Source organism: Aulonocara sp. 'chitande type north' Nkhata Bay, linkage group LG9 (genome assembly GCF_057382095.1).
Source record: "Aulonocara sp. 'chitande type north' Nkhata Bay isolate Kocher_YH1m ecotype deep benthic linkage group LG9, A_spYH_male_GT1.1, whole genome shotgun sequence".
Classification (NCBI taxonomy): Eukaryota; Metazoa; Chordata; class Actinopteri; order Cichliformes; family Cichlidae; genus Aulonocara; species Aulonocara sp. 'chitande type north' Nkhata Bay.
In genome coordinates this window covers 16103537-16115957 of record NC_141352.1, presented here as the reverse complement: position 1 = coordinate 16115957, position 12421 = coordinate 16103537, and the positions used below count along the sequence as shown (strand labels likewise).

The 12421-nt window shown below is 40.9% G+C and overlaps 1 protein-coding gene across 4 annotated transcripts in view; it reads left to right on the top strand.

Annotated features, from left to right (window-relative positions):
• Positions 1-12421, top strand: part of sema5a (sema domain, seven thrombospondin repeats (type 1 and type 1-like), transmembrane domain (TM) and short cytoplasmic domain, (semaphorin) 5A) — a 153410-nt gene that overhangs the window by 102505 nt on the left and 38484 nt on the right. For all 4 annotated transcript variants that reach the window (XR_015131032.1, XM_086306105.1, XM_086306103.1 and 1 more), the window contains exon 15: positions 2497-2644. Coding sequence is in view for 3 of the 4 variants with exons in the window: in XM_086306105.1 (XP_086162231.1) it covers positions 2497-2644 (148 nt within the window). In the remaining variant the exon portion in view is untranslated. The remainder of the gene's footprint in view (positions 1-2496; positions 2645-12421) is intronic.

Sequence of the window (12421 nt, the reverse complement as noted above, 5' to 3'; positions counted from 1 at the left end):
GCTAGAAAAGGTGTATGTGTGTGTCCTGGTGAAGCAGGAATGTTTATTGCTTGTGCCACAAAACAAATTGGGAAGAGATGTAAAAAAAAAAATTAGGTGATCAACACAGTGTCCAAAAAAAATTCAACCACCTCTGTCGTTAAAAGCGTGAGGCGGACTGGCGTTTTTTCAAATTCTGCTCACTGAGCGATTCTTTTAATGCCAGTGGAGGCTTTTATTTTATGAGGCACTGGGTTTCTTTCATAGGTGCTAGACATCTGCAGCAAAGACACACTATACGCTGTTCTTGCTTCAAGCACTCTGTTGGGATTAACTCGCAGGCCTTATGTTCACAGATCCATGGATATGACACGAGCTTATATTTACACAGACACGCATATTCGCAAAATACAACGATTCTGAGGGCAAAATAAACTTCTTTTTCTACGTCTTTTTTTTTGCATTAGCCAACAGGCCTCCAATAAGTCTGGCCCTGATTGTTTGCAGCAGGCAAAGCTTTTAAAGATAAAGCAAATGCTATGAAACAGCAGCGCTACAGGCTTAAGTCTGGCCAGTTAATGCCTGCATTTATGAACCTTCTGTTGGTATTTCCCTCAGCACACTGACAGCGTCCGCACTGCTTACTCAGCCTATAGCGGGTAATTAGCCTCGCTTTTGGTTTGATCAGCTCTGTGTGTTTTACTGAGAAGGGAAAAGGATAAGATGAGATGGAGCAAAGCCACTTGCTCGTCTGAAATGATTAGTGTGTATGATGATGATGATTCTAAAGCTCTACATATTGATTGCGGACATGTTTTGTTTTTTTTCATATTGTGTTGGGTTGCTGCAGTTAATGCGCGCGACTTGTTTGCACGGTCGTCCGTGTGAGCATGTGTGTTTGTGCATCTTCCCCCTTCTCTGGGCTTTCGCAAGATTGTAATCCACACTTGTCCTCACTTTTCCACACTCCGCCTCCCTACTGTATTGTACAACCGCGCAGATTAGTAGAAGTGGAAAGAAAGACGCTGCTCTAAGGATTTTTAACAACATGGAGTGTACAGAATGTGGCGTTTGATTTGCCGTGAACAATAGCCGAGTGTTTGAGAATGGTACAATGGAAATATCCCGCCTGAGCCTCTGGAGGAAGGGTTTAAAGAAGACTCGGTTTTCTTCAAAAAGCGGTCATCTGCAAAAAGACAACAAAATAGCAATAAAAGCAATTTTATAGCATGTGTAAGAGTTATAAAATAAATTATAGGGCTCTAATTAGACTGGCAATCGTCTGTAGTTAATGCCTAATGAGGATTGAGCTATTAAAGTATTTTAGACATCGCCATAATCCTGTCTTGTAAAACGATGTAATTACAGATGATGCATGCACATGTGAGGCTTTTTTAATAGGCTGTGTCAATGAATTATGCAAACTACATGTGGAAGTTGTGTTTTGAGATTCAATTTTCTTAACTGTACTTTGAAGCCACAGTGGCTAATACAACATTATGCACAGACATACGCTACAGACCTTCAGACTCGCACCGAGCTGTGTTCTCTGCACTCCAAGGCCACATCAAAGAGGGATGTTGGTTTTTACAAAAGTTTGTTGGAAGTGAAGTTTACACGCCTTTTCAAACATCCCTGTCTTGTGGTCTGAGCTATTTGTAGTTGTAGCGCAGTGGCAAGGTTTCAAGAGTGCGGTGACGTCTTCGGTGTCCTTCGTATATAATTTCAGTGGTCTGTCAGATAAAGAAGCTATTCCATTTTCCACAGACAATCCCAGAGACTCCTATACATGATTCAATAAGGTATCCTCTGTGAAAGCTTTTAACCTAACTCCTGTCAGAGCCTCAGGAGTTTTTTTGAAGACTGAAACAGCTACAGATGAAGTGTTATTGGACACTTTAGTTACTTCTTGGAGGGTAATAACCATCTTAAAGACAGCTGCTTATGAGTTTGATATTAAACATGACATGACAGTGTTGTTTACAGCTTGTTGAACTGACATGAAGTGCAGAGTGGTCAGTGACGCAACCTGGAATACAGAGGATGAGACTGGTTAGAGATACATTCACCTTTTAAGCAGAATAAACTCACAAAAGTACTCGATAACTCTCTCTCTCTCTCCTGCTGGGGGTCTTGAATTTATCTTTGAGTCAGGACTGCTGCAGTTAAAGGAAGAAAGGTATTTCCATCTGCATCTATTTGCAGACTAGTGGGGCAGAGCAGGAGCTATAGATAGACATTGTTTAATACAGAAGCAGAATGATATGATAAGCTGAGTTTGAGGATGATTGCTGAGTGGCTTGCAGATGCATGGCAACCATGGTCAGGCTAAATCAGCTTAAGTAGAGCGTCCTGCTGTGTGTGAAATTTGCCAGTTGGATGTATTGGAGACCACTTTGAATCACCTTGTTGTTGAATTGTGCTATACAAATAAACTTGCCATTAGATAAGCCATCAGCTGAATGTGGCTGCGCTTGACTACTATGAGTTTAAATCTGTGCTTATGTGACTTCTCAGGTACTGCAACGAACACTTGCCCTGCCCGCCACACGTCTACTGGTCCGCCTGGTCGGCGTGGGAACGCTGCACTGTGCCTTGTGGCGGCGGCATCCAGTCACGCCGGAGAACCTGTGAGAACGGCAACGACTGTCCCGGGTGTGGTCAGGTATGTCATGCAGAACAATGCCTCTCATATGCACCGTTCTAACACCCGTCTTTTCTCTGTGGCTGTTCATTGTTTGGGAGCTCAGCTTAAGCCATTTGATGCGACGAAGCGTCAGTGGTGATGAAATGGGAACATCTAACACGACCAAATCCCCCGGCTATATTTATACAGTGGCAGCAGCCATCAGATTTATTACCAAGACCTATTTAATACCATGCACGCACACACACACACACATACTGTAATCATTCCACATATGAATAGGCTTATTTTCTGCCACAAAGATGTCTCTAAAGCAAAGATGATGCAAGGAAGTGTTGAAATACGAGTGTTCTTCTTGATGACAGAATGATGTGATGCTTGTGTTATTTCTGCTGCTATTTTCATACACGCACAGACTCCCTCATCCTCAGTCATGGTAAAAATAAGAGAGAACGAACATGATAGCTGTAGCATCTTGTCCCCCTGTTGAAAACGGATTAAAGAATATGGGTCAGGGCCTTGTGGATGCATGGGATTCTTGAAGTGTATTTCTGTTTGTTTGCGTGTTTTCTTTATCATTTTAAGTAGACGTTTGGATTTTTTTAATGTTTTAGGCCCAAAGCTGAATGTTTTTTAACTTCTTTTGACTTAGAAATGAAATAAGAATTATGTGTATTTTCATAGAATTTTCATGTAAAAGATTAGACACAGACATTCACTTGGTTAAATTAAATAATTGGGTGCTTTTTGCTTTTAGAAAATTTTAGTAAAATGCTGTAAAATACTTTCATTGACCCAAATCACATTTAGCAGGAAAAAAAGTCACATTACAGAGGTTGTGTAATGGTCTGTTGTAAAGCGAAATAATACAGTGTAAACGATGAAACATCCCACGCAAGACCTTGATACCTCGCGAGCATATATAGTATGTGATAATTGCTCGTGACACATTAGTCGATGCAGAACACCCAAATAAAAAGACTGACCTCCCATTAAGTAGCACTTTAGCAGTCGTACCTTATCATCTCCTGCTTCGTGCACCTACAGAGCCACGCGGTTCCTGTGGTCATATTCCTGTCATTGCATGGTGGCCATTAACACGCTAGGAATAGAGCAACTTGTCATTAGGAATGAGGGAACAGGACAGGAGATGTTAAAGATGGTTTGCGTGTGTCCGTGGAGGTGACAGTGTCGTCGCAGTTACAGTCATACTACACAAAGGAAAGCAGGAAAGGTCAAACAGGCACTTTGCATTGACTCTTATAAATTTTCTGTTTGTTTAGACAAGTTGTCTTCCTCCTCCCTCTTCCTTCTTGCTCTTGCATTTTCACTTGTTGTCCCTTTCTCCTTTGTTTTGTTTTCTCATTGACTCCTTGTCTTCTAACATTGTGATATGGACTTAATTAGGGACGTTTCAGGCACCGGAGAGGTAATTACATACTGACTTCAGAGGCAATTCTTTGCCGGGGAAGACTTATTTGGACGGTTTTTCTAAGTTATATTAGAGCCACACATTTACTCAGATCAGAGAACCATTTGCTGCCTTTTATTTACAACCCGTATAAGGTGCTAAAAGGCACAGCTGTTAATGTATAACAAGTGCTCCAATGCATTTAAAACACCCATATCCACACACATTTCTATTCAGACCTTAAAGATTTCCACATATGATGGGGATAATAACAGCAACGGTAATTTCAAGAACCCCCAAAATGTGATGGAGTTCATTTTTATGTGCCATCTGCGTGCGTTTCTTTCCCCGGACACATGTTTAATTAAACAGAAGGAGACCACACGCACAAACACACACATGTTGCAGCTTCTGTCATCACAGCTACTTTATTTAGTCTGGGAATCCTACTGAGACCTGGAAAGGGTGTTAGATCAACAAAGGTGCGCGTATGTTCATTTGCGCCTTTGCGTTTACCTGTAAGGATTTATATTGTCACAGTCACCTGTGGTCAGCTCCAGGTGTTTGTCAGATAGGTATTGACAGCAATGGGTTAACATCTGCTTCTTGTTTTGAAAAAAGAGAAAGATTTTAAATCTTTTTTTGGAACTTTTTGACGAGTGTGCAAAGTTGAACTAAGTTGGTGATAAATATTCTGTTGTCAAAACGCTCCCAACATGTGGTAAAATGAATCCCTGAGCAGAAAAAAAAAGTTCAGTTCTTACTTTTTTGTAAGTAAGAACTGAACTTTTGTACCCTGAAGCAAACATTTCTTTGCTTATACCCCTCCACAGGGTGCTCGCAACACAGTCAGAAACAGAATAGCTCAACTAAAACTAGTAGGGATTCAGGTCAAGGACATTTCAGTTTAAATCAAAGAGTCCTCGCTCACTATGCAACCCCGCTACCCTGAAAACAAAATGCTGCCAGATGCTTGATTAAAGGAACAACCTCTCTCGGTGCTTTATTTCCATCAAACCTGCCCTTACGTTGCCCCGTGTGTCATAGCCATAAGCTTCAGCTGCAGGCTTACTACAGTTCAGTGCCTCATTTTTGCTGATGAAAAAGGCCACATAACTGCAACTTCATCAGTCTGAAGTCCACACAGTGCTGCTCCATCACATTCAGTGTATTCACTCTTCAGTGTTGAGTCCCCAGGGAAGCTAGCTAAGCTAGATAGGAAATAAAACAGTAGTGATGCACTATAGCTGCAATACAGTACTTTTCCTGTGACTTAAAACTTTACCACAGAATTGGAAGTGTGCTCAGTCAACCTTGGATGAATTGGAAGCAAGGTATTTCTTTCCCCCAGTATTGAGACGAAAAGCTATTATTTGCCGGAGGTTATGAATTCTGGAAACAAGGCTAAAATAATTAAATAAATTTAGAAGCAGCTCGCTCACTGTGTTTAGAGTGGGATCATTAACGTGGGCTGGGGAAATTTCATGCTGAATTTATTCCTGCTATATGCTCCATGGCCAGACAAACTTTTCACAGGCCAGGAAATATACCTTGTGCTTCGTATTGACAAAGTTTGTGCACACAGGTGAAAATTTACAAGTAAAACTGTAGCGAGCAAAACAACAGAAAGGACTTAACTTTTACATCAGCTAGCATAGCAAGAGTGCTGCAGTTGTAATTGTAACAACAGGAGCGCAGAAAGAATGATGTTGTTACATCATGATACATGAGCGTCACTGCAGCCCCGACAATAAGCATCAAAAGACAAACACTGTGCATTGAAAGGGAAGTTAGATCAATTAATAAGGGTGTAAAACAACAAAAACCTAGAACTTAGTGATTATCTATTTACTTTACATTATAAAGTGCTTTGGCGAATCTATGGCGCTATATAAATAATTAAAGTGAATTATTGCACACAGACAGGCCTGAATCATTTAGTTTTCTCTCTTTCCTTCATATCTTGCAACTAGTCTTGGCGTCGTTACCCATAAAAAAGTGTTTTACACATTATTGTGTATTACGCATTACTTTACTTAATTACTCTCTGGAGAGAGTAGTTTGTTACACTACTTGTTTCACTGCTCATGATATGTACTTAAATGCATTGCCACATATTTACCGGTTAGCAGTATAATCCTGAGGCTCAGTCCTACACTGATACAAATCCCTGTCCTAATAGGATAGGACACGCTTACAGTTTTTCTTTTAGTGCTGAAAAGCAGCTGAAAGAGACTTCATGGCAATCATCACAGCAATTCTACTGCGGAAGCATGCGTAGGTGGCAATGGATGCTACAATGCTATAAGCCTGACTGCTCATTGCTGCCATTGTTACCTGCCAAAACTCAGGCTCTGGCTGCTGGGCTGGGGTCAGCACACACTCAGCTTTAAGTCACTCTGGGAATTGATTGTATAGTAGCTTACACAGAGCCAGCGTTGTGTCAGCAGTATAACGTAGGTGTTTCTGTCCTGGATGCAGATTGCAGTTTACCTTCGCACTCTTGTTCTTCCTAAAAATCAAAGTAATGTCCACATGTTTGCTTGTCACAAGTTGTAGACTGCTCCACCCTTTTTTCCTCCTCCCATGTACACCAACCTAAATAAGCTGATTGTAGTTCAAGTGGAAAAAGGCATGTTTGTCACACGTTTGGATCACACTGCCCACACTTCCTGAGACATTTCAAAGTAAAAGCATATCAAGAGAGTATGTTTGGATACATTCAACACAAGTTACAATCAGTTACCACATACAACTGCTGACTCAAGTCAGAGGGCAGAATAAGTAGGACTGTTATTTATAAGCATGAAGTAAGCAATGAGATAGAAGGAAGAAAAATGGTTGTAGGTGATTAGAATCTGTAAAACTTTTCAGCGGCATTGACAAATAGATCTTTCTTCAACTTCTGGGGGGGGGAAATGGAGAGTTGGTCCCTGCGTGATTAAATAATTTTCACTCCCCTAAACCTCCATTAATTTCTCATTTTTCAAATCACATCCTCAGCAGCTTACCGACAAAAAGACCGACCCGTGTACGGCGAGATCTACAGTCGTTTTTATTAAATGAAGCATTACTGCCGAAATTCAAGCTGAATTTAATTTGAGTTTCATTTAAAATGCAAGTTAGTATTCTCTTTGCATTTTCCATACACTGCATTTCTGCGTTGAACGATTTGAAATTTAGTGTCACGTTTTGCATACTTGCACTCAGTTTTAGCGCATTAAAGCTATGAAGTTACTATGTTAGAAATGATCTACGATTAAAATAAAAGTCGTGAAAAAAGACAGCATATAAGAGAGAATTTTAAACTAGATCTTGCCGAGAGCTACAACTTCATTGTGAATGCCACGGTTTTATTCCTTTTAGTTCCTACGGGTAGATGAAAGAAGACTTCAGAGTTGCGCCGTCTTCAAGAATACATCCTTCACTATGGTGTTTCCTACTTTGTACACTAAAGTATATCAAATGTCTGTCACATCCAAGGATCAAAAGGAACCATTCTTCTCTGCTGAATATGCCTGGCGGAGTTAAATAAGTCAAACGTGGGCCAGGCAGAACTGACGATGCACAGAGCTGCTTAATGAAACTGAGAGCTGTTCTATTTACCTGTGAGGAGTTCAGTTGTGCAGCCAGCCTGTGAAATGAAAGTTAAGCACACAGTGTTTGTGTAGGCAGTCTGGCAGGTGAACGCACTTGTGTTTGTGTGTGTGCATGTGCGCGCGTGTGTGTTTTTGTACTGCTCCGTTTTAGTTATTGTGTGCGCACTGCTGTGTAGCCTGCTCCTGGCCGAGAGCGAGCTTCATTATGGAGTCAGACTGGTAGGCAGAGAGAGAGTAAGAGAGAGGAGTCTGTGTTTGACAAAGTGTGTTTTGGTCGGTGCCGCTAATTGAACTGATGTGTCACCGAGACTTGAGGAACATTAGGCCTCCGTCTCTGCAGACTCGACCACAATAGATAAAGACGTAGGCACCGGAGAGGATTAGTCACTCTCACATCTGGAGCGTACACTTAAACGTCTGGGTTCTGCAGCAGTATGTAAGTGCAGCCATCCTTATATTCACAGAAGTTTTCCTCTCTGGCTCACACACTCACTGCTCTCCCAGTCCAATAAGAAGTTTAATGAGTGTAATGATGGTAAGAGGCTGGAGAAGCACGACTCTTTATTATTCACCTCCCACAGCTGACCGTGACAGAGGCCCTTTTGTACCTACACACACATTTTGTTTCTTCCACACACACATAAGTTAAGATATACAGGGTATTTCGGCCTTACACTTTACATTCATACATTTTCCAGTAAGGAAAGAGGCTGAGGGATTATGTTTCCACAGGACTCAAACAGTATGCTGACACTCACACTGGCTCTCTTTCTTCCTTTCTCCCTTCCTCCATCCTCAACTTGTATCCCGTTAGTCTGTAACACCTAAAAAATAGGCGGAAAGGTCTGTGGATGGAGACAGAATGAGATAGGAGCTGAAGCCTGAATCCATAAGTCAGCCATGGATAAATGTATAAACATGCACGCGCTTCAGGCACAGTAACAGACAAGTCAGTGAAAGGTGCCAAAGAAGAAGAACTTTGACTCAATAGTCAAGCTGACAGCCTTGCATAGACACATACACACAAACAGCCCGACCACTGCTTCCATTGCTGACCAACCAGACCGTTATGATGCTATCAAGCATCCTTCCACCCAGCCCTCCTGAGCTCCAGCCAGAAACCCATTACAGAGGTGCCCGTCTCCAAGCAGCATAAAATCGCAGCTCTCCATTTGCCCATAATGCACATTGCTGCTCTCGCCAGGGGGGCAGTGGGCACGGCTATGAGTCAAAATCAGCGGACTAATTGAATTCAATCTTGTGTTCCACATGCCACTCGTCACATCCGACTGCTTTGGTCTGTGTTTTTCCCTTTTAGGGTAATTTCTGTGAAATTGAGACGTGAGTGTGGCTGAGTGAAGAGTGCAGAAAATCCTTTTTTCTGGTTTTTGTTGTTCTTTTACTTGTTTTACTGTAGTTGTATTACTTTGTTTTACTACTTTACCAAATCAGCTGGAAAGAATGAGATAAAACATTTAAATAGCATAGTTAAAATGAAAGTTTAATAAAAAAAAAATTATAAAAGAAATAGGGCTCTTTTTTTTAAATTCAGACAGACATGTTTACAATGGTCAAGATGTATTTTATGCCCAAAATTGCCTATTCACTGCTCGGAGACAGTCAAAGTCATTAAAATGAGTCATTTTATCGGTTTGTGGGTGTATGTGTGTTATGGTTATAGGTTTGGATTGATGTTTATTTCCACCTCCTTAGGTCCATTTTTAATGCATTATTCAAAACATGTTGTAAAAATTTCTACTCTAAAAGCAGGAGAGATTGTTTTTGTGTTTATTATCATGCCATTGTGTCCCATGCATAGCCACTGTAACAAGGCTCCTTTTTATTGCAGTAAAATGCAATAAACTGTCCATTATCCCTCCACTTTAAGAGTAGGGGTGGCTGTAGCTCAGGTGGCAGAGCAGGTCAGCCACTAATCAGAAGGTCGGTGGTTCGATCCCAGGCTGCATGCTGGCTGCATGTCAAATATCCTTGGGCAAGATACTAACCCCATGTTTGCCTACTGGTGGTGGTCAGAGGGCCTGGTGGTGCCTGTGTCCGGCAGCCTCGCCTCTGTCAGTGCGCCCCAGGGCAGCTGTGGCTACAATGTAGCTTGCCATTGCCAGTGTGTGAATGTGTGTGTGAATGGGTGACTGACTGAATGTAGTGTAAAGCGCTTTGGGGTCCTATGGACTAGAAAAGCGCTATACAAATGCAGGCCATTTACCATTTACCATAGACACCGTCAACAGCAAGGGTGTTTTGACTTATTTCACATTATAGACCCCCAGGTAACACAGGGCTAATACTGGGGAGCAGCAAGATTATCTTCATGGCATTGCATTGCAATCCCATAATATACTTCGGTACAAGTAAAACAAAATGACCCTTCCCACAAATGTTTCCATACAGCATGTCTACGTGAATGTATCCGTGTGGGTAGCAGAGGCTGTATATAAAAGATGGACATAAACGTGAAGTCAGTGGAAGCACCTTAAAACCTGCATTCTGTCCAACAGCCAGCAGAGGGAGACTCTACTTTATTTACAAGCCTATAAAATATATTGTCTTTATTTTTTAACCCTGGGAATATTTTGACTTCATGTCACATTTAATACAACATGATGGTAACTTTGTAAGTTATGGTCCCGTTCAGGGTAAAGCTGAAAATAATTGTGCATTAGTGTGTGGCTACCTCGAGAAGAAGTCCACAGACATGTATGTACAGTCTATGATTGAAAAAATGCTTGTTGCTGTGTATTGATTGGGGCGATCGTGGCTCAAGAGTTGGGCATTCGCCTTGTAATCGGAAGGTTGCCGGTTCGAGCCCCGGCTCGGACAGTCTCGGTCGTTGTGTCCTTGGGCAAGACACTTCACCCGTTGCCTACTGGTGGTGGTCAGAGGGCCCGGTGGCGCCAGTGTCCGGCAGCCTCGCCTCTGTCAGTGCGCCCCAGGATGGCTGTGGCTACAATGTAGCTTGCCATCACCAGTGTGTGAATGGGTGGATGACTGGATATGTAAAGCGCTTTGGGTCCTTAGGGACTAGTAAAAGTGCTATATAAATACAGGCCATTTATTGATTGTTCAAGTTTAGCCTAGGATAGACAGTGAGCTGAACAGATTGTAAAATCCCCTTTAGACAAATGTGTGATTTGTCATTATCACCTGTATAAATAAAACTGACTTAGCGTGCAGATTTTCTTCAGACCAATAGTCTCTAACACATGCCGGCAATGCCACATGTAAATAAATGACACACTGAGCTAGCTTGAAATCTCTTGAGCCTAAAAAGTCAAACTAAACCCTTTTGTTTTGTTTTTCCTCTGTAGTAGAGCCATTAGATGTACTCCTAAATAAATAAGCCACTATATCTAAATTAATAATAAATTGATTCATGCACTGATTTAAAAATTTTATTATCTCTATTCCACTGCAAATCCCATACAACTTATGGGTAATTTTTTTTCTTGTGACCCTTAAAATAAAGTCATGTCTAACTGTCACCACATATCAAAGACATGGTGTATATAATTCATAAAGTCTAACTTCACAATCCCTTTTTCAGAGTGTTTTAATTAGCATGTTTTTAGAAGCCTAAAGAGACAAACAATTTGTGACCTCTCATCTTTATCTCTGGAGCTAATACAGATACATTCGTGGGGTTTTATTAAGAACCTGTCATTTAATTAGTCTGACTCCACAAAAAGATTCACCTTATTGATAAATACTAGGACATAATGTCATGCCAATTCATTCAGTGTATACTTATAGACATATATATATATGTAGAGAGAGAGAGAGAGAGAGAGAGCACTATTAAAAGTCTCGCGACACCCCTCATTTCAGCACCCAGATATTTAGATTGCAGAAATGGAAAGATGCAGTGATTTATTGAACCGTGTGCAAAAGTACATAGAAATACATTATAAACCAGCGTTTTTGCTCCAGTGAGCTTGACAGTAAATATTTGGCATGGCCACCTTTATTCTTCAACACTTGAACTCTAGATGAGCTTTTCTGTAATTTCTTGTAGTAGTCTTCAGGAATAGCTCTCCACATTTCCTGATGGACATTCAAATTCTTTGGATGTTGGCTGCCACACTGAAGATCCCACATGTGGAGGCCAATCCATGGCTAATCAGAATGGCTTCTTGATGTGGATAACTTTTGTTTCTTGACTTTCAGGTACAGTTCATCTGCTCCAGATACTTTTTTTTAAGTCCGTCACTTCTTCTTTTCTCCTCCACTTCTCCAGTTTTCATCAATTTTTAAGGGCACTCTGTGCTGAAAAGCTGAGAAACACATTTTTGTTGCATAAATACAATGTTATGCTTGTTAAACTGTGCTGTCTTTGGCATTTTTTGGAGATTCTGCTAAAAAAAACAACAACAATTTGCAACAAATTATGTATTTTTGCAGCAGGCTACTAGTAACAAAGATGCAATTTAAAATTGGTTCTTGGTTAAGTTGGCTGTCGTGTCTCCATCCCTAGAGTTAGGTCACTTTTAAGTAGCTCAACAAACAGAAATCCTCTGAAATCCTTTGAAAGCCCTTCAGAAAGGCTGGACAACCATTTCTCAAGACCACTTTAAAAATTGCTATGCATATACAGATATACAGATATATATATATATATATATATATATATATATATATATATATATATATATATATATATTAGGGGTGCAACGATACACAAAATTCACGGTTCGGTTCGGTTCGGTACTTTGGTGTCACGGTTCGATATTTTTTCGATACAAAAAAATGTTCATGCATTTTTAATTTGTC